Source organism: Aspergillus japonicus, assembly GCF_003184785.1.
Source record: "Aspergillus japonicus CBS 114.51 unplaced genomic scaffold BO86scaffold_23, whole genome shotgun sequence".
Taxonomy (NCBI): Eukaryota; Fungi; Ascomycota; class Eurotiomycetes; order Eurotiales; family Aspergillaceae; genus Aspergillus; species Aspergillus japonicus.
The window spans coordinates 209,656-235,460 of record NW_020291660.1 but is presented as its reverse complement, the minus strand read 5'-3'; the positions used below and the strand labels follow the sequence as shown (position 1 = coordinate 235,460).

Genomic DNA, 25,805 nt, shown 5'->3' with positions numbered 1-25,805 from the left:
CCTAGCGCTGACATCAGAAGAACCCTGGTTAGTGCAAAAGCTTGAGTCCTTTTATCGGTAAGGGTAATCAACCATCTGATTGGGAAGATATTGTGAATTGGGATCCCAACACAGCATGACAGATCACTGATTCAGTCATCGATCCTTTTAGTCCCCGTTTGTTGTCATTGACGTGGGCAGCACCGGGGATGGCGATTGCGTGACCATTCGCCTCTGCTTCGGTCTCCACAGGCGAGGCTCAGCTCGTACTGGAGATCACCTCGTATTGCTGCTCCCTGCTGTCCAAGGCCCAGACAACCTGCGTGTCTCATTCTGTCGGGCTTCAGCTGGAAGGATGTGTGAACACTGGGGATTCCGTATATGGTTTGCTTCCTACAATGTAGCTATCAGCACACTGCACCGGTACTGTCTACTGTATATATAGTTGTTTTCCGGGCAAATCGTGAGAGGTTCTCTATAGCTTTACTGGCCAGCATAATCCGTCGTTATTGAATCAAGATGCGCTACTCATTCACACTCGCTTCATTGGGCCTGATCTCCTCGGCTCTGGCCATCACCATCACTACTCCATCATCAGACACCGAATGGGACTTTTCCACCCCCAAGACCATCAAGTTCACTAGCGACTCCAGCGATCCTGACTATATCAGTATCATCCTGCGAACCGAGGATGGCTCTTTCCAGACCAAGTTGGCGGACAACGTGAAGACCTCTGAGGGGGAATACACGACCCAACCCAACCCTAGCATTTCCAACGGGTATGTAGCCTTAGCAGGGAGACACTGTGATCCTCGCCAAGAATGGATTTGCTGAATTGACTTTTTCTTTGTGGTACCTTAGAGATGACTACGAGATCCAGATCATTGATTCATCAGGCCAGCTCGCCGTGAGCTCGGTGTTCACAGTCGAAAAGGGTGCTTCCAACGACGGTACCACGTCCTCATCCTCATCCTCCTCCACTTCTTCATCCTCCTCCTCCTCCTCCTCCTCCTCCTCCTCATCGACCACTTCATCGTCCTCCACGTCCATCTCCACTTCCACCACCTCCACTACTCCCTCTACAACCAGTGAGATCACTTCCACCTCAATCACCATCACCACCATCACCACCACCACTCCAGGGTCGTCGACACCTGCGTCGTCGATCACTCCTTTGTCTTCTTTAGGCAAGACCCTACTTCATACACAACTGTCCGGTGATCATACTGACCGAGCTATTCTTTTTGCCACAGGTACAAGCACCGCGGCGTCGTCCAAGGCGACGATCACCACCGGATCCTTGGCGTCGAGCTCCAACTCCACCAGCACTACCGCCACTGCCGCCGCGCAGCAGTCGGTCGGCGCGGCGGCGCCTACCTCCGGTGCTCCCAAGGGCGCGCTGGCTCTGCTTGGCGCTGTCGTCGCGCTGTTCTACGCTTGATGTTGACGAGATGCAAGATTATTGAAGCGTGCATGCATGCGCTCATTTTCATGCTACGAGCGAGGGGGGTAAAGCGGAGTAGGCTAGTGGGATCTCGGGCTCTGTTATGCTTCATAGTTACGATAGAGAGCAGGCAAATTGACCATTTTACGACAGCGGATGCATGAGAGTCTGAAATGAGGGCGAGTACACTTCGATCAATAGTATTCCTACGATGGGGAGTGTAGATTCATTATATTGATTGGTCTTCTGCATGGTATCGAGGACTTCTTCCCGCGTTGTACTCTATCTTGACTTCAATCTGTAATAGTTCGGGAGAGTCGACATATATCGCTTTCCTTGTACGACATCCCTCATCGATAGAGGTCAAGGTTCATTGATTCTTTATTGCAGAGATATTGCTGCATGGAGTTTACCAGACGACAATGATCCAATAATTGATCTGTACCTTCTAGCTACGATTCACTATACAGTTATTTGGACAGCCCCTAAGAAGCGTAGTGATTACTCCCCATCTGGAGTCACACAAGTTGCGTGGAATTGTGATTTGTAACCCATCGAGGGGCATTCCGCAGAAGCGGGACCAGCGTGCATAAGTGCACCTGCAGTTTCTCCCACTATCCGGAATTCCCCCGCACACCGCAACTCCTCTTCGTCGTAGCCGATATTTTTCGGTCCTGGAAAAGAATGTTCTCGGAGATGTAAAAGCTTTATTATATGGTTGTCTAAACATGCATATCCACGGATGATGGCTCATGATGTCATTGGTTCAGACCTGTCAATCCTGGAGCCACAATAAACATTTTCACCGCTTTGCGAGCTTTTGCTGATTATGGTAATGTCTTACCTGGTGAGATATGTCAGCTCGTCTGAGTTGCCTTTCTTGGGCCGTGTACCTACTGACGACAGACAACTGAGAGCCGAAAGCTTTTTGACTTGCTGCGGACTGGAAGAAAACATCTTCTGTGATCAAGTATAGCGATAGAGAGCCGCATCGTGGCCGAAAGCCGTATAACTTAATCCGAGAGCCGGATACGGTACGGAATACAGTACACGCCAAAACCAACCGGTCCGGAGAAGCAACGAGGTCTTTGGAACTGCGTGCGTGTGGTAAGGCATGATCATTGCTAATTATAAATGCAGAAGTAAGGTCTATTCCGCCTGCTGAGACAGCTTCTGAACTTAGAAACCGCGCCGGATCTTCTCCTTCGACACCGCCTTCATGCGGTCGGGTGCCTTTTTTTTTTTCATGCGTGGGAACCTGCGTCAAGAGCCATCTCCCCTCATCTATTCTTGGGGTCGTGGGAAGATCTTGACGAGGGCGCCTGCGTGACGCACCAAGTGCGTCGGGTGTCCAACTGCGAGACCTCGGGATTTGCTCATGGGCAATCGTGGAACTAGGCAGGTCGGACATGCTCCTGCGGTGCACTGCCTGTCAGGCTGGAACTTCCCACGGCACGGTTTGTTAGATTCTCCGCTGCCAAGGCGTCCGCTGCTGTTGACGGGGGAGGGGGGGGGGGGGTGAATATGACCTGCCTTCGCGATAAACCTCGGTAGCCTCTTTTTTACCCGCGCTCTCCTAGGGCTCCAGCAGGAACGGGGCTCTAGGTTTTGATCCATGTGAACCTGGAGACCCTGAATCAATGGCCGGTGAGCACACAGTACAGTCAGCATGGATTGGAAGACATGACCCTCCAAGAGGCTCGAAGGAGGTAGCAATGATTCGTCCCGATAAACTCATTCGCGTATACTTTCTCTTGACAGAGCCTCGAGTCATGGATCGTGGCAAGACATTGTCAATCCACCTCGAATGATCAGCCGGTTACTGGCTCACTAATGACCTTGGCAACGCTCGGACCAGGGTGGGTATGCCATAGATATGGGTCGCTGGCGTTATCGGACACGACCTGCCTTATCGACCGTTACGAAAAGCGCAGGGCTCCTTCGTATCGGGTAGCTTCAATGCGATAAGGATTTGATTCTTCATCTTACCTGAAGAGGTGGCAACTGCAAGCTTACCAGCAGAGAGACTCACCTTTGTAACAGTGTCTTCGGTACCGCGCTGCAACGAAGTCTCGCTAGTTGTCTGATTCTGCCCTGTTGACGGAGGCCCTGCCTCCGCGGTGGCACCTCACCGCCTTCCGGCCGCGCATGTAGATAGTTCCTCCGAGATAGGCAGAATCCACACATCTTCACGCTCTCATCACCTGTTAGGCGCGATCGTCCAACGGCCGTTCGACTGTCGACTCATGTCAGCTACCACCGAGTCAGTCAGATGACCCGTTTCGATTTGCTTTTCTGATTCATGTAACACGTATACAACTTACCCAGGGACTATCAGATGATCGTGCCAGCAGTCTCACAACTCATATCGTTGATGCTCCCAACCAACATTTCCGGTTCACGCATTGATCTAAGGCAGATCAGACAAGTATTACCAGTTAGCCTTGATAGCAAGCTTCATCATCTGAGACAAACGATTCTGAGTAATGATGCCGGTGGACGGAATTTGGGGAGATTATTCAGCGCCAAGGATGCATTTACAACCTCGACGCACCTGCCTATGCCCCCGTATCTCAGCCATTCACTATTTTACTTGCAGGCATGAATAAGCTATGAAAATATCCACTTGAGAAAAAAGTCTTCAGGTAGCATACGATCATATACATGCAATAGTTTCAATTTTTCTCTGTCGTCTAATCAAGCAAGCCACGTTTAACCAAGCAATGCAGCCGCTGAGCCAAGCGAGGGCTCGTTGCACATATATAGTCCGCGGGGAACGAGATCTGTCCTGCCTGTGCTGTGTCGCATGTTTTGCACAAGCCACAGAGTCAGTCCATGGTATGAATATGCCATTCCTGTGTACTGTTCAATTCCCATCTACCATTGTATTTGACGTCAAATCCGACAAAAAGCCCTTTCCACGCGTACGAGGTCAACAGACAAAGAAGTCTCGTTGTCATCGGTGGCAGATGCAAGCTCAATGCGCAACCGAAAGCAACATGTCATGTTTGCACGACTCTTCGTCATAGACTGCGGGCTTCCTCCTGGAACTCCTAATCTAATCGATCCAGATAAGATACCGTGCTACTATCCGGCAGTAATGGGCCCCCAAAAGGCTATCGCTCAACTCAATCATGCCACGCTACGAAGACTTTCTGAGTCCACGAGACCTCCTGGTCAACGATGACTTCTGCTTGACGCTGTCCACCTTCCGTACGCCGTCGGGGATTATCCAGGCGATGGAGACCCTCCCGAGCGACGACGACTCCCTCCAGCAGTACGCGAGCTTCTCGGACAATGGCTATCAAATCGTATGGACAGAGATACCTTCCCCGGAACCCTGCTTCCATCTGTGCGTCAAGCTTAAATAACACACACCATTAGCTGTATAGTCACTTGAGCCCGGTAGCCGACGAGTTGATGACGGTATGGAACCGCAGTTGTCAAGCAGATACTGCTCTCTGCTCATCCCTAGGGTCAGATAAACAGCGACTGCGTTGGATTCTTGACCACAAGCGATGATGCTGCTGGTCAGGGCAGCCGTTGTCTCAACAAGCCTACCACTGATGGCGGCGGCGACCGTGTTGATGCTGATGATAATGACTTGAACCAACTGTGCGCATGGGAAACGATGACGACGCTCTCCCAGTATATCGACGATTACTCGGATAATGCTGGCGCTGAAGACTCTGGAGACTCGTCCTACGGGCTGATGCTGCGGGAGTACGCAATTAATAATCGAGCCGACGACCCTAAGACCAAGAAGCTGGCTAAGGAGTACATCACTCAAATTACAGAGGATTGTCCCAGTGGTATCACCATTATCCAGACTCAGATCAGCAAGGCTTGGCATTATTTCGAAAACTTATATCAAAGCAGATATTCAAATAGATAAAAATCGACAATAGCTGCCGGAGCAATGGATCCACACTTCAGACGCTCGAACAGTCCGTGGATCAAGCTCTTAGCAAGGAGTATGGAGATATACAAGACTTGTAAACAGAAGTTAACACCCGAAAGGGCCAGATGGATAATGATCAAAGCGTGATCGATCAAGGTAAACTTCTTCGCCAACCCCAGCACCCTTGTGATGCCATTCGGCTTACCAGGCAAATCACAGATCGCACAAATCAAGGAACAGTGGCAGCCTATGTTTGGGCGTAAGTACGATCGACCAATAAACCTATGCCATGCAAGGAGACTGGGCGGTCACAGCCCTGGGGCTGGAACCATCGCTGGCACGGTCATGTGGTTCCAGTACCAAAACGATACGATACCAACTCCTATGAAAAAAAGACCAACGGCTTGAATGAGGAAATCCAGACTGATGAGCAGGTTATCAAGGTGCACGTGCACCTGTATGTGATTCTGGCGACGATGAAGGTAGAAAGTTTGTTCACCCCGTCGGTTAAAAGCAAGACCAAACCATGACGGCCACGGAGAAACACCAAGAAATAAGCGACCTCATCGGCCCGGCTAAGCAGACCATCGAGACGATTGAAAGGGGCTGGGATGTGATGGGTACCATAATCCAGTATATCTACGATCAGGCTTCAAGATTCGAGGACGAAATCCCGCAAGTACTACTCCCCGGGCTGCAGCTCGACGACATTGCCAAGGCGTGGTTGAAGCTCAATCATTATGGTATCCTTCCTCAGCAGACTTAGTTCTTTGTTCATTCGTCTTCTGTGCCTTGTCAGAGCATTCTAGAGACTGACATATCATGACTTCTTCATTGGAGTTTCATATTGGAACAGGCCCACGAAAGCCCGGATCTCGAGATCACCACACTTGAGGAGTACAAGGGGAAGTTGGCCGCAGGTCCAACATAACTGAAGGTATTCCTTCCTGTTGTGTGTGCACGGATAGATAAATTTGGAAGTCTCGCAAACTTCTTAGAGTATGGAATAACTGAATGGATGTTCTGGACTGAATGGAGCTGTTGGAAGACAAGATATACGCATCGGGCACACTTGTACCGGGCCGAGTACTACAGTATCTCCCCCACTAGCCATACTCGCAGTTCATATCGATGACAGCCCGGTAAATGTGTGAATGCTCGAGATGCATCCTCATGCATATTTATAGTTGTAGTAACAATGGATTCAGTGGTGCTCTTCGCCTAGTCTAATCCATTCACATGTTCACTCCTGTAGTAACTGTGCATGAAAAAGGAAAACATCGAGGGCGTCGACTGTCAAGTCACGGCGAATAGATGAGTGGATTGATGATGTCTCTGCAGTATGGAAAGGAAGGTCTTTGTACCACCTTCGCGCCTCAGCTAGTCATTTCGCAGCTTGACTGACCGTGCATGACAGCGCTCCAATTGACTCGATATAACCTGTCTCGGTGGCATAGCATCCTGTCCACCGGAGATGTGCTTCAACCTTGCTCCTTCGTCCAGAACAGCCACACAACCGCTAACCCTAGCTTCAGCGCGGCCGCAATCCACAAGGCCGACTGCATACCACCAGCGCTGAGACTCAACCACCCTCCGCAGATGGCACCGACCACATACAACACCGCACCGCACAGGCGCCGGTTTCTCGGTGCATTCTTCAACAACGAGGTCAACAGATGCGGATCGGAGGCGATATCGAAGTACACACTCGTCAACACGACGATCGGGATCTCGTTGAATCCCAGGAAGCGACTCGCGGCCAGACAGCCTGCCGACTGAAACGCCAAGAGTGCGATTGGGATGAGCTCGAGAAAGAGTGGGCCGCCTGTTAGCGAGGTCGCCGCAGAGGTATGCTGAATGAGATCTGCTTCGATAAGAGCGCTGGCGATGATGATCAGGGAGGCTTGAACGAGGAACGAGAAACTGAGCGTGACGGCCCGGCGCGGACCGAGGAGGCGCAATCCGTTGGCAAAGGTGAACGCGCCGGCCATGAATGAAGATATCAAGACCAGTGACTTGAGCCAGCCGAATGGCTTGGATTTGGGCTGGCCGGAAGCCCCAAGGCCGAGTGTGATCGTGTTTCCTGGGATAAGGATTGGTTAGAAGGACCTATTTGCTCCCGAGCCGAGCTCCCAGGCTGGAAACTGCTATACCTGTCTGCAAGCCCAAATAGCACGACCACACACTGTAGGCACTACTATCGCACAGCGCTGTGATGAAACAGAGGAACAGGCAAATCAGGTCGGTGTGCTTGGCATCAAGGTCATCAAGGATCCGTCTTGATAGCCAAGTCGCCGGCTTTCTGGGGAAACGGTGCCCAGGAGGCTCTGCAGCGACCGAGGACCCCCGCTCGTGGTCCTCCATGAACGGCACGTTGTGGTGTTATTCTTAGTTCTGGAGAAGGAGTTATACTCCCAACTGGACCACGACGTTCCATTGCGCTCGCTTTTACACATGAGGTATCGAGTAATCCGCACCTTATCTGAATTAACGTCATTTCGTAGATCGCTATGCGGAGATGTGACCGACATGTTCTCAAGATGTTTCATCATTGAAGGAGCTTGTCCAAGAAGACTACCGTTACAAACGAAGCATTAGATCATAGACGAAACACTGGGCCTTCTGATGTGTTGAATAGGCACCAATTCGAGAGAAATTTGGATCCTCGACTCCTGCACAGGGTGGCCCGCCCCGCTTTTGCCGTGTTACCCGACCCTTCCGTCACTTACTCATTGACAACACAAATTCTGCGCGGAAAGCTTGACACCAGTGATCAGTACTTCGTACTTATCCCTTCTGTACGACTAACGAAGCAATGCGGTCGACGGGTAAAGATGTGCAGGAGAGACTGGGAGGCCAAGAATGATAGATAGTGCCTAGATCCATGATACAGGTACCTGCTGCCCCTCCCGGACATACATTGAAGTCTTATCTCAGCCCTATAGGGCTTGACTAACGGGTCCCCACCCCATACTATGAATTCACAACCCCCTGACCAACCAGTCGGTATCGGACATCCGACGAGTGGGGGTTTTCCCGGTCTCGCACAAAACATGTTGAGGCAGTTGTTTCTACAATTTGGGATAGTAGCTGTGAATCCTCTCACTAGTGACGTTGTCCATTGTCCGTGGGACTGCTGCAGCCTCCCTGGCCAGGGTGGTCACAGCTCGCGATGCTGTCCGGTTGGCCCCACCGTTATAAACTCTCTTGTACATATTACCTGAATCCATCACTCATCCACATTCGCAAAAACTTTTGTCCTGTCGGGAAAAGCGGTATTCCCAGGCTACCATTTCACTAGAGGGGAATTATGCTTGCTTTTGTCCAATGCCTATGACGCTACTTTACAAGGAAATTCCCCCCTCCCCCCCCCCTCCCCCCCCCCAACCAAAAACCCCATTCGGTGCGGGCGGGTGTGCTATCTTGACAAAATCCAGCCCTGGAACAGCGCAAGAATCCAAGGAAGCATGATTCATTTTATTTCAGTTATACTGCATTGGTTTGTCCGCCAATGCGCGAGGCTCGTTTACATGAGCGGCGGAGCAATGCCAGGTGGTTGCTCCGCCGTAGCCGCTCGTTTGAAGGCCCTTTTGCACCACGAGCGGAAGGACCCTGGCCGCGCGACCGGAGGGAGGGGTTGCTGCTGGACCGCCGTGTGGGCGGGCTGGATCCGCCGGCGAAGATGGTAAAACTTGGCCCGACAGAGCGGACAGCTGGTGTCGTGGCTGCAGAGCCAGGCGTCGATGCACGGCTGATGAAAGCTGTGCTCGCACGGTAGCTGGCGGTAGATCGCTGTGCAGTCCAGTGGTTCTAAGCATATGATGCATGTATCGGGGTCTATGGAGTCGATCGTTAGCCCCCTAGACGATGGTCGTGATCAGGGCAATAGCTGACCGGTAGTGTCCTGGACCCCTTGATGAAGAGGGAGTCGGTGGAAATCGACCTCGTAGAAGACGGGCCACATCTTATCGGGTAACATTGGTTGGCGTGGGCGGATAGTCGGGCATTGGAGATATTGCACTGTACTTGGTTGCTGGGCGGACAGCAACAGCACCCACACGAGGGTCGAAGTGCCTTGATTTAATGACGGGCTGCGGACGGACCTGGCACTATGTGACGTGACTGAGTGGAGGATATTTTAACCTGCGAAAAGCGCTCGGATAAGCCGGCTAACCCGCCAAAGACGGTTGTCGTTAATTTCCTGCTAGATAATCATGACTAGCGACTTCCCCAGATTATTTCCAGCCCGTGACCATACCATTACATACATAAAGCCCCCCTTAGCCTTCTAACAGGTTGTATTTCGTTCAAGAGAAATCTAATTTCAAACCTGTAGTGCCTCCACCACTTCCCGAGAAGTCTAGAAATCGCATCGAGCGGCAAGATCCGCATAACTTACCCGCCCTGGGTGTCATTCTACCCTATTCCCCGAATCTCACCCTCCGGACTCGATAATTCGAATGGGTACTCCCACGCGGACTTGCAGAATGGTGGTCATGAATAGACCGAGAAGGAGACGAGTTCGTGAAGCCCGTCCATCCAGCGATCGTGCCATTGCCGTGCGAGAGAGACCCGAATGCCGCAAAGGCCGCCCAGCTGTCACTTATGTCCGAGGACAGAATGCGATCGGCTGCCGTCGCGTACGGGGCGTATCGCGAACTGCTCTGCGCCTGGTCGAAGAGGTAGGGAATGTCGCTGAAGTGCGAGACCCCGAGGTAGGAGGTCATTGGCCTCCGCGTACCAGGATCGGAATAGCGCTTGGTTGAAAGCGAACAGGTAGGTTGCGGTGGTGGGCACGGTAACGTACCGCGCGGTCATCTGCGCGGTGTAGAGCGAGCGCGGGACAGGAGAATTCGGCGTCGCGCTTCATTCGGCTCGGGCGGAAATACTGCGCTGAGATGTTCTCAGCGGGAAGCCCAGCGAAGTCGGAGACGGGGTACAGGGCTAGGGCTTGCTCGATGCGGGTGGCGGACAGGGCGGGATACTTGGTGGCCAGGAACAAGGCCACGTCCGTGTCGGAGGCGAGGGTGGGCAGTTGGTCAATTGTGCGGTATGCACCTAGGACTTATTGCCGGCTATTCTTCGGTCGGCCATTCGGCCGCCTGATTCCATGATGGCGCGCTGGAAGGGTGCTTTCTTTCCCGACCGCCGTATGCGGTCATCAGAAGACCGACTCCGGTTGCGCCCTCGCTCTCGCCGACAATGGTGACTTGGTCCGGGTCCGGGTCGCCGCCGAAGCCGGCGATGTGCTTCTGCACCCATTCGAGGGCCAGCCGCTGGCCCAACAGCCCGACATTCAGTGAGTCGCTGGCGGCGAGCGCGGGAGAGGCAGCAAGCCCGAAGACCCCGACGCGGTATTTGACGGCGACATAGATGATAGGGAAGCCCTTCTGGGCAGTGCCGGTCACGAGCCCCGTCGGGTCGTAGACCGAGTCGTAGATCTGCCCGAATGAGTCCCCGCCGCCATAGATCCAGACCATGACGGGGATCTTGGCGGAAGATAGAGTTCTGGCTGGTCGGTCAATTCGGAGAGTGAGACAGTCCTCCGACATGGTGGTAACATTGTCAAACAGGGGCATGCTGGAAACCGCTTGTTGCGGTTGCGGGCAGGCGGCGCCGACCTGGGTGGCATTCACCAAGGTGCCGGGGGCATAATTGAATGGCTTCGGTGGCGCGAATCGGTTGAGACCAGAGGTGTCCTGGCCAAAACGGATATTCAGGAGCGACTCGACATCATTTGCGACTGTTCCTTCAAAGTGGGCTTCGTCGAGACTCTCAACGAGAGCTCTTAGACGGTGCTGTAGGAGAGAGCTTGAATGGCTGTGCGGAAGAAGCGCACAGATCGCCAGAATTGAACAAGTGGAGAATCACATTTTCATGTTTGAGCAGAAGGGAAAAGGGCTTGTCTGTTTCGATGGAACCTACCGGAAAGCTGAAGCTCGGGCTGAATTTCCAACATGGGTTGAGTTGAGCGTGCTCGGCTGGACCAGAATTAGCAAGGTATGGGCAACTTGGGAGGATGAGGCTGAGTTGCGGGTAGAGTATACCTACCAGGTATAGTATATCCATGATCATGGATACCTCCAGGCCACTAAGGTTCCGTACTAAGGTACCGATCGACATTGCATGTTCTGCTTTGTTTCATCAGTTGATTGGCTGAACATCTCGATTGCCCTTTCGGGCCTTAGTCTCGAGGCTCTCTCCATGACGGGATGATAAGCGGAGAACTTCTCAATATAAACAGGCGAGCGAACCACAGCCACCTTAGCCCCACAGTGGGGATGCTACCTAGGTAAGCACCTCAGGCACCCCAAGCATGCACTATACATGTCAATTCTGTAGGTAAATTGATGTGTTTGTCCCATGTTGAAGGCAATGATCGACGTTGGCACACAGCCTCAAACTACTAAATCTTCTAGGGATCCGACTGTGGGGTCCTGAGATAATCTACGCTTCGTCGTAGTGGAGCCCTTCAAGGGGCTCAAACTCACAATTTGTTATTGTATGACCACATCTTTCAGGATAGACTAAGGCACTATTCCGTAGCTCATTATGTTCCAATTAAACGACCTCTATCTGAGTAGGAATGAAGATACTATGTAGGAGAATCCATTTCTGCCACGCAGGTCGCGATTCTGTAAAAGCTCACATTTGATCGACTAAGACTCTAATCACATATATCGCATCGCACATAGAAATTCAAATAAACCACTTAAGCTAACTGCCGGAAAAGCCCTCATACTCCTTCAATCTTTCCATCTGCGGACCTCTCAGTCGGACTCAACTGCACAAAATCCTTCTCCAACACAGCCGAGACCCCCAGAACCATAGTGATGAGCATAGCGAAAATCTCCTCCAGCACATCCATGCACAGGTAGATGGTGGGACTACCCACCAGCACCGTGAACCGGGTATCAGTCGTGTAATCTCCCATCGCCGAGTAAACCAGCCGGACAATGAGCAGAGGACAGGAGAGCGCGATCGCGAGAAAGAGCTTCCTCTGGAACGCCCGCATGGTGGGGCGAATTTGCACGAAGAGCCATGCGCCGATCGCAACGATGAGGACGAAGATGGCGAGGAAAATGCCCATGGATGCCTTAACGATGCTGTTCACGTGGTAGGTGCCGTTGTCATCCGCACTGCTGACACCTGCAATGCCGAGGATCAAGCCAATAATGCAGACGAGGGACACAATGTTGAGGAAGCGGGGAGGGAGGCTTTGCTGCGTGTCGCTGGTGATTCATTGCGGTTAGCTCGTTCTGGAACATGCGGCGGTAGGCATGTTTGATTTGTCGTGGGCACTTACATTTGTCTCAAGAGACCGACATAGGTGAGTAGCAGAGGAGCAATGCCGATGAGCTCGCACACCGCTACGGCGACCTCGACATTGTAGGAATCATGGCTGATGGTCAAGAGTGACGCGATGCTGCCGGCAATTCGAATGAGGGAGAGTGTGACTGCGAATCGCCAGATCTTGCTACCAACCCGCCATCCAGTTCGTCTCCAGATAAATATGGCAGCAACGAGAATGACGGGGAAAACGATGAGCTGTAGGATAGCGATCCCGTCGCGGTAGGTAACGGTGCCCATTGTAGGTAGTGAGGAAGAAAGATGCTAAATAAAACGTGGTGTTTGCGGTAGTCAAGAAGATCTGAAGTCGGATGCAGAGATGATGCAGACGAAGAGAAAGCAGAAGGGAGGTAGCATTTATGTTCCCAAAAGTTGTTGCGGCTGATATGTTTGGGAAAACACAGCCCTAAAACTTTGAAGTTATCGACGGACGATGAATGGTAGAGCATCTCGCCTACCGTAAGCGGACTAGTGCTGACGGGAGCCCAGTGGGTCCCGCGGCCCGCTTTCCAACCCACAAAATGCCCAAGGAAACTGATTGAAATCTCTTGGCCCCCGCCGATCTCGGTTGCTTCTCTCTAGTCTCCCTTGAGTCCCTCCACCCCTCCCACCCCACACCACCTCCTGCCAATTCACTCTCTGCATGCCGCCAATGCCCCTCCCGTCGCCTTGGATGTTGGACCCAAGCACTTGCTTGAGCTGTTACAGGGATTCAGGATTCACACAGGTTCACGTTTAATTTTAATTTCCGTAGACCCTCCTTCCGGTCGCAGATATGTCTGGTCCACGAGTCTCCAAAAGCTGTGGCAACTGCCGAGCCGTCAAACGACGCGTGGGTAACATTCCATTCGGTCTTGCCGTGGTTCAGGGGCGCTGACTATCCCGAACAGTGCGACAAACAGCGCCCCCAATGCGGGCAATGCATTCGACTGCGGGAAGAATGTCCCGGCTACCGAGATCAATGGGACCTGGTCTTTCGCGATCAGACCAACCAAACCATCCAGCGGTCGCAGTGTCAGGCAGCCTCGACGACCATCACACACAGCCCCCTGTCGCCCCCACCCCCCCAGCCCTCACTGTGTCCGAGCATGGACCAGGTGGGCGTCAACGCCTTCCTGCATCATTTTGTCACTGGCGACCACAGCCCCTCGCGTGGATACCTCAACTATATCCCGGCCACTCTGGGCACCAATGACGACCAGCCCACCCTGGTCGCCAGCCTGGCCGCGGTCGGCCTGGTGACGCTGGCGAACTCCCATCGTCAGCCGGAGCTGGTGCGCCAAGCGCGCATCAAGTACGCGGAGGCCATCCGGAGCGTCAACGCTGCCCTGGCCTCGCCCGTGGAGTCAGTTAAAGACAGCACGCTGATGGCCGTTATCTCCCTGGGCGTGTTCGAGCACTTCTCGGGCTTTGACGCCTGGGTGCGTCACGTGCAGGGGGCGGCCGCGCTGACCGTGCTCCGCGGCAAGGGCCAATTCGCGCGCGGCAACCCGACCGCCCTCCTCCTCTTCACGCAGGTCCGCACCGACATCATAGCCGCCTGCACCCGCACCAACCAACCGTTCCCGGCGGATATGCGTGCCCTCCAGGACGAGGCCGCCAAGCACGTCGGCGCTCCCAACGCCATCTGGGACATAGGGGTGCTGGCTACCCGGTGTGTGGACCTGCTCTGGCAGGTGATGGAAAGCACAGGCACAACTCAATTACCCGATCTTCTCGACGCTGCGCTGGTATTGGAGCGGGATTTTGAACTCGCGATGGCGACCCTCGCCGTTCAAGAGCCGTTTTACACCACCACCGCGGAAGAAGCGGGATGGGTCGGCGGAAATCCTGACGCGATCTACAACGGTCGCGTCGACTTCTACCTCACCCCGTGGGCGCTTCGAGCCTGGAACAACGCGCGCAGCATCCAAATGATTGTCTGCGAGATTATATGCTATCTTCTGAAGAAGATGCTCACGCTGAACCCCGCCGCCCCAGCTGCGCAACTTCGCTTGCGCCGTCAGCAACTGCACGAGACTGTCGGAATCCTCTCCCGCGTGGGCGAGGATATTCTGGCCACGGTGCCGCAGGCGCTGGGAATCGTGGCCCCGCCCTCTTACCCATCTCAACCCTATGCAGGGGATGTTAGCCCGAGAGCCAGCGTGTCGGGTGCATACATTCTGATTTGGTGTCTTTACATGGTCGGGAAATCACCCGTCACCGCAGAGCCGGCCCGTAAGTGGATCATTCGACGCTTTCGGGAGATTTTCCAGGGGGCGGGGATGGAGATGGCGCTGCCACTTCTTGAGGACATGGTTAGGATAGATCAGTCGAAAGAGTAAGGCGGCTAGTGGCTGGTGCCACCTCTTTCCAGCAAGTAATATATCCGAAGATGAATGAGAGACCCACGAGATAAGGAGGTCAACCCCTTCTTCTAAACGAACGGAGCATAGCCCCATTCCATCCCTGAAAGATCCCAACTAAGCATCGAGCTAAGATCTAAGTGTGGGCTATACTCCGCTAAGTCCGGGAGGGGAACACTATCACTGCCGAGACCCGCGTTTTCCGGTGCCACATCGCCGACCGTGCTAATGGGATCAAGGATCCGGTCCAAGAGCTGCTCGAGTCGTGCCTGGGCTTTCTTGCAGCAGCTAGAGTTCCTGGTACCCCGAGGAGACACCCATGACAGACATGAGACGTAGACGGTGAGGTTGCGGAGGGCTTTTGCATGTGAGAGGCTCGGATACATGTCCCTGTTACCCACAGCACTGGAGCCATAGCGAAGCATCTCAGACAGGAGAATCTCTGCACTCGGAAGTCCATAGGGCAGAAACTAAGGATGTTCATCAGCAATGGATGGTAGAAACATAGGATTGCACGTACAATTGGAGCTAAATCAGTGGTCACTTCTCTCACCCTGTCTCGCTCTTCATTAAGGACAAGCAAGGTCGAAAGGACCTCCTGTGCCACTACAATCAGCAGATGGGAACACTCCTGGGAGGTATCATGTTGCGCAAGTCTTAGAGTCAGAAACCTGCAATGGAGGAAGTCCAGATAATTGTAGAGATGAGTAAGAGTCTCCGCACACCCGAGCGGCATCTGCCACATATCACTGGTATATTTCATGTAGCTGGGACAAGACTGCCACAATGCGTCGAGCCTGTCTAGAATTTGTCTGGAGCCTGTGTCAGTTGTCTCCCAACGGACTTGTGGGAACCACAGTGAGCAACATACGGGGTCTTTTCAGGTATAGTCGATTTGTTTGTGCCAAGCTGCAGTTCAAGAATCTCCTCCTTGATGATGGCGAGGAGAAAGCGAAGACGAATGAACGTGATCGGAGAGCTTTTGCCCCCAATAGTGAACCCAAGCGCATCGAACGAGATCCCCTCGCTCCTCATCCCCGTGGCGTCGCTATCACTTATGTTTACATCTGCCGGAGCCTCCATGTCACAGTACTGACGCGTCACTAGGGGCGGACGGTCAAGAAACGTCGCCAGTTTCTTATCCATGGTGTAGACCATAGAGAATATTCGTCGGCGCCACTGCGGTACGAAGCTGAGGCGCCCTCCTGCCAATGGGATGATACGATGAAAGCCTGCCGTGTAGGTTGCAGAGACGATCTCAGCGAAGGATGAGTGAAGGGACTGACCTATTTGAAACCTTGTCAAAGTGGCGCCAAAAACAATTCAGAGAGCACGTACTTACCAGAATCGTCCGATTGGTGATACGCCAGAAGAAAACGATTATACTTCAGACAGAGGCTTAACTCATCACACACTGGCAGGGCGCGAGTCAGCTGCGTGAAAACCTCGGTAACTTGCTGAAATTCCGAGCGTAGCACTGGTGGTTCTCGTTGGCGCGGATCTGCACCGGCAAGGTCGCGATAATGGATGTGTAGCAGATCGCAATTGGCCAACATTAACACGTTACCTATCGTCTCCCACCGAAGACTATCTCCGCCTATGAAACGATGAAGGCTGTGGAGCGACGTCGACTCAGTGACAGAGATGGGGTGTTGGGATATGTGGAATATGCGAGCTACGAGACTGACTTTGGCGGATTCATCCGCAAGGTTGAAGCTGACTAGTTGATTCCACAGCGTATCCCATCCCGGAAGCAAGACGGGTTCTGGAAGGATCGGCAGGTAATTGAAGCCGTACAGGTGGACAATAAGGTTTCGTAGCAGCGGCAGGTTCCGATGAACAAATTCCAGCACCTGCACGCCCAGGTAAACGAGATGTGGGTTGAGTGGGTCATGAACCACGACAGGGTCTTCTTCGTTGCTGGACAGCTCGCGGGTTGACTGCTGGTGTTGGCTGATCAGAGTACGGTCAGCACGGGCTTGAGGAGATCTGGCTCTCGCCACCACAGCCGGGCCTCCAGCGATTGATGTCGCTGGACCAGCTGAGGGTGAGAGCACCTGAAAGACCGGAGTGTCCGGCACTGCAGCTTCTGTCACCGAGCTGATACGGGGCTGTTCACGGAAGGTGACGGGTCGAAACCCTCTTGTTGTACGCGCAGAAGCATAGATACAGCGTAACTGTTTCTCGGTGCAGCGGGCACAGCTCGGTAGCGAATGATCGCATTTGATCTTAAGTTTACGGCACGCCTCACACGCCTGTAATTTGCCATTTCGGCGCAAAGAAGGCCGGGATACTGTTGGTGGCATACTTTTCTTGACCTCACTATGTCTTTACTATTGACTCACCACAACTGTCTTGTCCGGATGATGGATCATGGATGCGGAACGGAACTTCTCCAAGAGGATGAGATCGAAAAAGAGCTGAGGTCATGTGACTCGGCAAGCCATCTCCATAAAGAGTAGGTCCGCTCCGGGTCACGGGTCTCGGGTCACGGGTCACTCCACGGTGGACCCGAATTCCAGTCTCATAGGTTGGGTCTCTTCCTTTCTGTTTCTCCATGGAACAACTACTAGGCATTGTCCTGCCATCTGCTGAAAAGTGAGACCAACCATGCCTGTTGCTCTTCAGCTATGATGTGTCTCAGATGAGTTCTGCGCAAGATGCTATTGCTACAGAGTACTTGACCCAGCAGACCGTCCGTGGACGAGGTATTGATATTCTACCATGGCATACTACGTCAGTCAGACTCGCAGATTTGAATTCGGATTCACATCATTTGCATACTTTCGGCATATAATGCTTGCAAAAATCCAATTACTTCAAGTAGTGCTACTGCTCATTTGCAGAGATTCGGGGAGAATCAGTTGGCTATGAGAACGTGTTTGGCATGCCTGCCTTGACCCTTAGCTTTCTGGACAAATTATATGAAGGATGAGGCCATCTAGGCTTTTTAACATCATGGACTTCTATGACTTTGTAAGCAAGTCGTTCACCCCACATAATGCGTCAGCTGCGCTCCTGCAACAGCGCTCCCGGAGTTTCGTATCCATACACCAGCTCGCCATGCCAAAATTTGCTTGCATCAACCTTGGCAACAGACCAAGCCTGATCTAAAGCATCAAGGACCTCGGTCGGTAGAGGATCCTTCTCCAGATCATTCAGGTTGCCCTCGAGCTGCTCAAAGCTGCTAAATCCTGTGATAATACCATCACGACCATCGGTGATTCTCAAAGCCGAGTGATGGACACACCAGCGAAGGGCCACCTCCACCATTGACAGTCCGTGCTTCTGAGCCACCGGCTCCAGTATTTTCAAAGAACGGAAGATGCTCGATTTGAAGTACCGATCCCGATACATCTTGCCCTGCATTGGGTTCCCGTCACTGAATCGTCCGTCGGCAGGCTGCTCAGCCGTCTTGTATTTGCCAGAAAAGAACCCGCCTGCCAAGGGGTTGAAGACGACCACGTCAATGCCCCAGCGGCGGCAGCAGGGGATGAGCTCATCCTCAATCCCACGTGCTTGGTTAGGTAGATCAATTAGCACTTTGATTGCTTGCATAAACGGGATGGGTCATCCTTACTCAGCGCATTGTAAATCGCCTGGTAGATCGTGGGCCGGACCCAGCCGCGTTCATTGCACAGAGTTGCGACTTCCGCAACCTCAAAGGCAGAGAAGTTGCTGAGTCCCAGCTGCTTAAACTTCCCCTGTCGGTACAGTCGGTCGAGTGCTTCGAACGTCTCTGGGAAAGGGGTGGTGCGATCCGCCGCATGGAGATAGAAGATGTCCACCTGGTCCGTTCCCAGCTCTCGTAGGGACTCATCCAGCCTCTCCTCCAGGATTTCTGCGCGGTGGGCGCCTGATGTGAGTGGGGCCCACTTCGTTGCCATTGAGAGGCCTCGTTCTTTCCAGCCTGTCTGGCGGGTGAATGCCTCCTGCCGACCGCCATCGTAGAGTCGAGCGGTGTCCACCTCACCGTAGCCTTTCTCTTGGAACAGGTCCAGGCACCGATTGAATTCATCCAGACTCGTGATGCGAGCACCGTGGGTGGCGTCTGGGCCAAGGGTCATCAACCCAAGGATGATGCGTCTTTTGGCGCTGATTTCAGATGACATATTGTGGTAAGAAGCCCTTTTTAGTGGCTGGAGTGAGAGCAAGTTTGTGTTCAACCGTGGTCTGGGGAGAGAAATAATGATTCTGGCGTTTCAAATTGCGATTGTGGGCATCCTCTTATTATATGGTGTACTCTCAGAAGAGAGGGTTACAGCTGATCTATGCAAACACTATAAAGATTCAGTACTCGGTTCGTTCCGTAGCTATCTAGTACTGCCTCTAGACACGGCTAGTAATATCCATAATACTGAAGGTCAGGGTTATTACCTAGGGTTGGATGCATCCCGATTAGGAAGTTCGACTCCGACGGGCACGGCCTCCGGCTAACGGGATCTCCGGAAGAAGACATGCCGCTCATCCGCTCGGGTGCGGCGCAGAATACGTTCCGTGACATTATGGATATCGTCTTCGTAGGGGGGAACGGATGGATCTCTCTGTTTCCTGTTGTTCTTCCTTCGAATTGTGACGGATTTGTGTTCGTCAAAAATCTGCTCAGGTTGGAAGGTCATGATCGTTGATATGTTCACTACATCTCTATGCCTTATTCTTGCTACAGCCATGAATATTTACTCTCTGGCCATTATCAAGCATGTGTACTGTACTGTACATGTACGAGATGTTACGCTGTTTAATGCTCGGTAGGATGTACCTCATATGCTTCACCAACCTTCAGGAGCTGCGCTGGCATAAGCAGCGTAATTGTGATGTTTGAGTTATTCTAGCATCGGAGCGATCCTGTTCGTGGTAGTAAAATCATTTCGAGGACATCTGTGAAGGCACACGGAGTACAGTACATGCAAAGTATCTCCGCGACCGACAGACAGCGTGTACCGCAATGCATATTGTGCGTATAGAACACGGTATAACTAGTAGTGTTGGCGCCGATCTGTGCCTGCCGTCAGAATCGAAGTCGAGTTCTCTAGTAATTTCTACGCAGGTGTCTTTGTCCTTGTTGTGTGCTTCATATTCTATTCCTCCCCATTTTTGTCTACATAGATCTCCAATCATGCTAGCGACGGCCGCCCTCGTACTCTAGCTCATCTATATATCGGGCATATGGATCTACTACCTCCACCTGCACCCACTTCGCCACATTCATGGCCCAAAACTTTGGATCACTTTCTCAATCCAGCGCCATATCTCCGCATCCGAGGGCAATTAGAAAGCGACATCCAGAGGTACCACACGGTATACGGCAGTGCTCTTAGATACGGTCACCATGAAGTCTCCTTCACCACGGCCCAAGCGTGGAAAGACATCTACGGCCATGGCCACAGCCAGCTTCCAAGGGCACAATCTTCTACGCGCAATGCAAGCAATATCATCGGCGCCAACGACACAAACCATGCCCGATATCGCAAAGCTCTGGCCCACGCTTCCTCACCCAAGGCCCTGCAGGCCCAAGAACTGATCATCACCGGGTATCTCGACCAGCTTCTAGACCGGCTCAGGGAGCTGGCCGACAGGGGACACGAAGCTGAGATAGGGAAATAGTACAACCTGACAACGTTTGACCTCATCGGAGACCTTGCGTTCGGTGGGCCTTTTGGTGGCCTCGCTGGTGGAAAATATCACCACTGGGTCTCTACTCTGCTCTGTTCGACTCTATTAAGGTGATCCCCATCATCAACGCGGCCAATGCTTGCACCGTTCTCAAAACGGTGCTTGGGCTCCTGCTGCCCTATTCGCTGCGTACGGCTCGCCAATGCCAACACCAGGACAAACACGCCAGATTGGCCTTGCAGAAGCGACTGACCAGGATCCGCTGCGGGCGACGGCCGACCCCCCCGAGAGGGCGAGGCCTCGCCCAAATCACCGGTAGTGAGACCATGGCTACTCTGAGTATAGAACATGTTTCGGAAGGTAAATAACAAAAAACACTGGAGAATATCTTGCGCTGGCTAAACCATCGAAGTATTTAGAGTATTTTATGTAAAAATATGTGTATTACAGCCATATTTAGTGGAACTATACGTTAGCTAACTGTTTTAACCTAAAATATCGTCACACAGCCGTATCAGCAACTCGCAGGCGGCCGACAAGGTATGTACCTTCACCCAGAAAATCCGTAGCTTTCGCGCGTGCAGTATTGACTGGCTATTGCCGTGAACTGATCTGTTTCCCCAATGATCATGGATCCAGACAGAAAGTAGCAGCCCGTGGAGATTTACTCGGCATTGGGCTCCACTCCCGTTCCATGACATGTATTGCACTTCTTGCGGTGCGTGCCATGACATGTGGCGCAGTACTGATCGTCGGACATGTTAGCCCATCCCAATGTTCGGATCTCAAGAAAAGCAGGAGGCGGGTGTCCTTACCTTCTGCCCGCTACCACCACAAAGGCCGCATTTGTTAGATCTCTCCGCCGTAAACCCTCTGCCATTGGCCCAGCCTTCTGAGGAGGTCTTCCCTTCCCAGGCATTTTCAAGTTCCCCGGAGCCATTGCAGAGATGGCATGTCCATTTGCCACCATGGCACACGCAGGTCCAATAGCCGTTTTGGCATTCCTAGACATGCTCTTCTTTAGTATTTTCTCTCTTGTACGAAGTTGGTAGGAGATTACGCACCGACGAACAGGGAGCCATTTGAACTGTAGTACAGCAAGAAAGGCTTCGGTTTAGGGTTGGTGGTTTTCGTGGGGAGGCTTGACACGCTTTGGGGGTTGGATTCTGCCTCTCGCTGTGCAGAGAACCTTTGCAGGCTATTTATACTACTAGGCTAGTTCGTAGGCCATTAGAAACCATACGGGAAAATACACTGCCTGTGGCCCTGTGCCAGCTGAAATGTGGGTGTGTGGGGTCAAGCAAGAGATGATCTCAAGATCTGAGAGCACTTCGTTCGTGACTCGTGTCGCTGATTGGTCGATTATGTTGAAGGCGATTCCACTACATCTCCAGTCTACGAATCAGGTTTGCAGACCACCACATAGTGATCATCCTCCCTTCAGTTGAGACTTCTGCAAACCGACCCGTGATAAGGTTAGTGAGTAGCCCTAATGAGCACCCGATACAGAAGATATTGCCGAGGTCCGGTAGATGTAATCGAGGCTTCAGCCTGCCGCCGCCGCCGCCACCACACAAAACTCTGAAAGCGCAGTTTGTGTCCACACTCCAGATGTACCAGCTACGTGGGTAGTATCAATCTCACCTCAAGGTATTCCCGATAAGGTCTGTATCAAGGATCCAAGGCTTGAGCAAGGGGTGACCCGGCGGGAAATACTCTGCCTTCCGACGACCTGGACCATGGGTCCCAGCTCCCCCACATATGCTGCCCACTTACTCCCATCCAGATGTTGCACTTATTGCTACTGTCACCTGACAAAGCAGATCACGTTAGAGCGAAATTTTTAGCACACATCACATTTCCTACAATCGTCTGCTTAGCCTGCTTTCTAACAATCTCTATGCCACATTTACTTTACCCTACATAACATTCCCTGGTCTTATCATATATAATACTTGGGACTTACCTAAAAGGGAGATAAATCGGTCGAAAAAAATAAGTCGATCCTGGAATCTATAGACACCAACTTGAATTGCTTCTGCATCCGGCACTCGGAGGAATTGGCATAGTGATATTGGTCTCGGGAGGCCAGAACGCTGTGATAGGAATGAATCAAAGGACACAGGTCCTATTTGTTGTACCATGCTTCACGACTTGACTTCATTTGCTCAGCTCACATGCCTCGTGTGATGCGATGGCCAATCTGTAGAAGACTACGAGGTTTCCACTTTGACAGTCACATTTCATATCGAATGCTCCTCTCAGAGAAAAGGAATGAGAATCCATTCAGTTCTTCATCTTCTCCTGCCCCTTCCCGTCATCATCTTCCCCGGCCACCAGCCCCTTCGGCTCCCACCCCGGCTCTGCCATCTCAAACCCCCCAAATTCGAAGCCTGGGGCCACGGAGCATCCCACCAAGGTCCAGTCCCCTAACGACAAGGCATGCTGCCACTCCCCGCGTTCAATCACAATCTGTGGTCGCTGGTCGGTCCAGATGTCCGGGCCTAGGACAAGGTCGCGCACTGCCGTGCCATCATCCCAGGCTAGCGAGAGCTGCAGTGGGGCACCAGCGTAGTAATGCCAGACTTCGACAGTGTCCAGCACGCGGTGCCAATGTGAGACGCCGGACTCGCCCTCAAGGAGGTAGTAGATATAGGTACTGGGGGCGCGGCCCTCGGGGGTGGTGTTCGGGTCGCGGAAAGTCTCAATGTAGTAGCCTTTCTCGGGGTGGGAAGTGAGGTTGAGGGCCGAGATGACTTGCTGGGCTGTGTGGGTGGTGGTTGCCAGCGCCATTTCTCTCGCGGGGAGTTAGTCGGATTTTGCGTTTTGCGAGTTTCTGTTTTGATGAAGCTGGGGCTTACTGTCTTTGGAGAGCAGATGGGAAGGTAGGATTAGATGGACATGATCAGCTAGGTAGCGTATAGCGGTCTTCTTGAATCTTGAAAAGGGGGTATACGTGTTTGTTGTTGTGGTTCGATTCTAATCCTGACGGTATATCTAACAAAGAAAGAACGCCGTTCACTGACTACTATCATTCACTCGCACTCGAATCCTTGCAGTTCCGCATTGCTTACTGTACCACGCTCCGTCTCCTTCCTGTTCAGGGATCCCGCTGACTTTTTAATCTCGAATGCATCAAACCTGGACTGATCGCTGGGATGTCAGCGCCACCAAGAGAAGGGATAGTTACAGAAGGGATTTAGTCAAGGGCATTTCAGCTACTGATCTTTAGTGCCTGTCCAGGTACATCTCCAGATCTGTCCCCTAGTTGTTTGTCATGGAGAGGCGAGTTCTTTATGGTGTGTGTAGCTTGTGGTTGGGACATCGAGCATCCTTATTCGGCCGCCTGGTTGTCGTCTATGCAACATCAGGCCAGTAGCAGGAAGCATTCGGCGTGTTCGAGTCCGTTACACAGCATGTCTCCAAAGTAGCAAACATATCCTTTGAGAGACTTCTCACTATGGTCCAAACAATAACGGACTTATAATCTCTACACCCATGTTGCCCACATCCTCAAGCACCTCGGAACTCTGCGACACAAGTCAAGTCGCAAAAGCTTGACACAGCTAGCGAGAGCTAAAGATCTAGACCCAACGGTCTCTCAGCATGAAAGACGTCAGGCAAGATCTGCCTATGTCTATGACCATGGCCGCATTTACGGGAATCTCCTGGTGGCTCGGGCTGGAGGTCACCGCGTCCTTATTCCTGACCTTCAAGCGCCGCCGAGGGCTATACTTCTGGTCCTGCGCACTCGTTTCATGGGCGATCATCCTCCAACCACTTTTTATCATCCTCGCCGACTTCCACGTCTGGACGGATTCCATCCCCTCCATCACCATGATCTACCTCACCTGGCTGATCATGGTCGTTCCGCAAAGTTGGATCCTGTACTCACGACTCCATTTGCTGGTGCGCAACGCAACCATGCTCAGGACGATCAAATTGATTCTCCTTTCCAACTCGGTCGCGTTCTCGATACCGACCATCGCGATCGGTGTTATGGCTGTAAGAGTTCTAAGTCACACGTAATATGAAGGGATGGCAGGCGAGGCAAACGGGCTACTCACACCATCCATTCTTCCATAGCAAGCCACGAGTATCAACCGCGCGCTCTCCTCCGCCAACCTCATCTGGGACCGTGTGCAGCTTGCCGTCTTCCTGATCCAAGAAACCACCCTCAGTATCCTATACATCTTACAAACGCGCAAGTTCCTGCGCGGCCGCGCGCCGCTGCGCGAACGCGCTTGGGCATCGTATAGTACACGACCGGGTTCTGACCTTTACAGCGCCGACCCTAACCAGGAGAACTTTCGAGAGCAGGCTCAGGTGCTGCGGCAGCTGATCTACGCCAATATACTGATCATCGTGCTGGACTTCACACTGTTTGGAATCCAGTGCGCCAATATGTTCTACTTGCAGGGGGCATTGAAGCCGTGTGTCTATGGTGTCAAGCTCAAGATTGAGTTTATCATCTTGAATCGGCTGCGGGAGATCATCTTGCGTCCAGCCAGTCGCGGCATATACCTCCGGAGTGAACAGGCGAGCATCCGATTAGTAGGTGGGAATGGACTCAGGTCTGATGCTGCCGAGGAGCCGGCTTCCGACCGTGCGAGAATACAGGCGAAATGAGGATACGAATGCATATGAAGCGTTTGTAGACCCCGATGCTGCAATCTATCCTTTTTCCAATTTCAGTTGGTCTACTTGGGTGGGATAAGGCGACTTAGAGGGATAAAGACATAGGGCGGAAACAAAAAAAAAAAGAGACCAAAGAACAAAAGACCAAGATAATAAAGGGTATAAAAACATACAACAGAAGGGATTCGCTGGTGGTCACCCACCCAACTACTAACCTCCCGGCGTGTGGCTTAAGTACGGCTGAGCGGACGGGAAGCCCTGTTTTCCACACCCTGTGGTCGTATGTGCTAAGCATCTATACATTATAGCTTATATCCTGTGTATTAGAAAGTTTTGCAATCTACTCCATAGTTTCAATTTCCCTTTACTGATAGTGCTACAATACCTAGTAAGTCTTCATGGAAACATGCCCTGAGAATTGTACCACTGTATCATATCGCCAATAGCAGCGTGGGCAACAGCCAAAACTCTGATAATTAATGCGGCTGAGAAGATGAGAAGCACATGGCCCCAGCAAGACATAAACTGGCAAATA

General features: G+C 52.4%; 13 protein-coding genes across 13 annotated transcripts; 6 read left to right on the top strand and 7 right to left on the bottom strand.

Moving 5' to 3' along the window:
- Positions 1-498: 498 nt before the first annotated feature.
- BO86DRAFT_409806 (GPI anchored serine-threonine rich family protein) lies at positions 499-1,420 on the top strand (the record flags this gene model as incomplete). The annotated part of the gene is made up of 2 exons (XM_025674440.1): positions 499-758; positions 841-1,420. 2 exons carry the CDS (start codon positions 499-501, stop codon positions 1,418-1,420), a joined length of 840 nt encoding a protein of 279 aa, XP_025527841.1.
- Positions 1,421-4,557: 3,137 nt separating this feature from the next.
- On the top strand, positions 4,558-5,422 carry BO86DRAFT_399476 (uncharacterized protein; the record flags this gene model as incomplete). Its single annotated transcript, XM_025673630.1, has 4 exons — positions 4,558-4,734; positions 4,808-4,849; positions 4,905-5,200; positions 5,332-5,422. The coding sequence occupies 4 exons, from the start codon at positions 4,558-4,560 to the stop codon at positions 5,420-5,422; spliced, it is 606 nt and encodes a 201-aa protein (XP_025527840.1).
- Positions 5,423-5,850: 428 nt separating this feature from the next.
- BO86DRAFT_399475 (uncharacterized protein) lies at positions 5,851-6,218 on the top strand (the record flags this gene model as incomplete). The annotated part of the gene is made up of 2 exons (XM_025673629.1): positions 5,851-6,067; positions 6,181-6,218. The coding sequence occupies 2 exons, from the start codon at positions 5,851-5,853 to the stop codon at positions 6,216-6,218; spliced, it is 255 nt and encodes an 84-aa protein (XP_025527839.1).
- Positions 6,219-6,805: 587 nt separating this feature from the next.
- BO86DRAFT_418913 (YoaK family protein) lies at positions 6,806-7,821 on the bottom strand (the record flags this gene model as incomplete). The annotated part of the gene is made up of 3 exons (XM_025675093.1): positions 6,806-7,407; positions 7,478-7,602; positions 7,802-7,821. 3 exons carry the CDS (start codon positions 7,819-7,821, stop codon positions 6,806-6,808), a joined length of 747 nt encoding a protein of 248 aa, XP_025527838.1.
- Positions 7,822-8,850: 1,029 nt separating this feature from the next.
- Positions 8,851-11,447, bottom strand: BO86DRAFT_379194 (alpha/beta-hydrolase; the record flags this gene model as incomplete). The annotated part of the gene is made up of 8 exons (XM_025670662.1): positions 8,851-9,134; positions 9,428-9,525; positions 9,593-9,612; positions 9,764-10,081; positions 10,132-10,382; positions 10,471-11,144; positions 11,250-11,305; positions 11,376-11,447. 8 exons carry the CDS (start codon positions 11,445-11,447, stop codon positions 8,851-8,853), a joined length of 1,773 nt encoding a protein of 590 aa, XP_025527837.1.
- A 563-nt stretch (positions 11,448-12,010) lies between these two features.
- Positions 12,011-13,252, bottom strand: BO86DRAFT_429986 (uncharacterized protein). The gene is made up of 2 exons (XM_025675664.1): positions 12,631-13,252; positions 12,011-12,556 (listed from the first exon to the last, which is right to left on the bottom strand). Exons 1-2 carry the CDS (start codon positions 12,912-12,914, stop codon positions 12,061-12,063), a joined length of 780 nt encoding a protein of 259 aa, XP_025527836.1. The 5' UTR covers positions 12,915-13,252; the 3' UTR covers positions 12,011-12,060.
- Positions 13,253-13,304: 52 nt separating this feature from the next.
- On the top strand, positions 13,305-15,044 carry BO86DRAFT_91213 (Zn(II)2Cys6 transcription factor). Its single transcript, XM_025677790.1, has 2 exons — positions 13,305-13,506; positions 13,565-15,044. The coding sequence occupies exons 1-2, from the start codon at positions 13,450-13,452 to the stop codon at positions 14,996-14,998; spliced, it is 1,491 nt and encodes a 496-aa protein (XP_025527835.1). The 5' UTR covers positions 13,305-13,449; the 3' UTR covers positions 14,999-15,044.
- A 46-nt stretch (positions 15,045-15,090) lies between these two features.
- On the bottom strand, positions 15,091-17,288 carry BO86DRAFT_448179 (fungal specific transcription factor domain-containing protein; the record flags this gene model as incomplete). Its single annotated transcript, XM_025676627.1, has 7 exons — positions 15,091-15,122; positions 15,198-15,489; positions 15,540-15,831; positions 15,891-16,305; positions 16,362-16,404; positions 16,435-16,931; positions 17,273-17,288. The coding sequence occupies 7 exons, from the start codon at positions 17,286-17,288 to the stop codon at positions 15,091-15,093; spliced, it is 1,587 nt and encodes a 528-aa protein (XP_025527834.1).
- Positions 17,289-17,916: 628 nt separating this feature from the next.
- BO86DRAFT_429975 (aldo/keto reductase family protein) lies at positions 17,917-19,186 on the bottom strand. Its single transcript, XM_025675663.1, has 2 exons — positions 18,600-19,186; positions 17,917-18,537 (listed from the first exon to the last, which is right to left on the bottom strand). Exons 1-2 carry the CDS (start codon positions 19,129-19,131, stop codon positions 18,026-18,028), a joined length of 1,044 nt encoding a protein of 347 aa, XP_025527833.1. The 5' UTR covers positions 19,132-19,186; the 3' UTR covers positions 17,917-18,025.
- Positions 19,187-20,165: 979 nt separating this feature from the next.
- Positions 20,166-20,938, top strand: BO86DRAFT_429971 (putative sterigmatocystin biosynthesis cytochrome P450 monooxygenase). The gene has a single exon (XM_025675662.1). The coding sequence runs from the start codon at positions 20,186-20,188 to the stop codon at positions 20,621-20,623; it is 438 nt and encodes a 145-aa protein (XP_025527832.1). The 5' UTR covers positions 20,166-20,185; the 3' UTR covers positions 20,624-20,938.
- On the bottom strand, positions 20,701-21,714 carry BO86DRAFT_429970 (uncharacterized protein; the record flags this gene model as incomplete). The annotated part of the gene is made up of 3 exons (XM_025675661.1): positions 20,701-21,030; positions 21,448-21,636; positions 21,697-21,714. The coding sequence occupies 3 exons, from the start codon at positions 21,712-21,714 to the stop codon at positions 20,701-20,703; spliced, it is 537 nt and encodes a 178-aa protein (XP_025527831.1).
- Positions 21,715-22,918: 1,204 nt separating this feature from the next.
- Positions 22,919-23,425, bottom strand: BO86DRAFT_312816 (cupin domain-containing protein; the record flags this gene model as incomplete). The annotated part of the gene is made up of 1 exon (XM_025667974.1): positions 22,919-23,425. One exon carries the CDS (start codon positions 23,423-23,425, stop codon positions 22,919-22,921), a length of 507 nt encoding a protein of 168 aa, XP_025527830.1.
- An 813-nt stretch (positions 23,426-24,238) lies between these two features.
- BO86DRAFT_312930 (uncharacterized protein) lies at positions 24,239-25,261 on the top strand (the record flags this gene model as incomplete). Its single annotated transcript, XM_025667981.1, has 2 exons — positions 24,239-24,637; positions 24,719-25,261. 2 exons carry the CDS (start codon positions 24,239-24,241, stop codon positions 25,259-25,261), a joined length of 942 nt encoding a protein of 313 aa, XP_025527829.1.
- Positions 25,262-25,805: the final 544 nt, after the last annotated feature.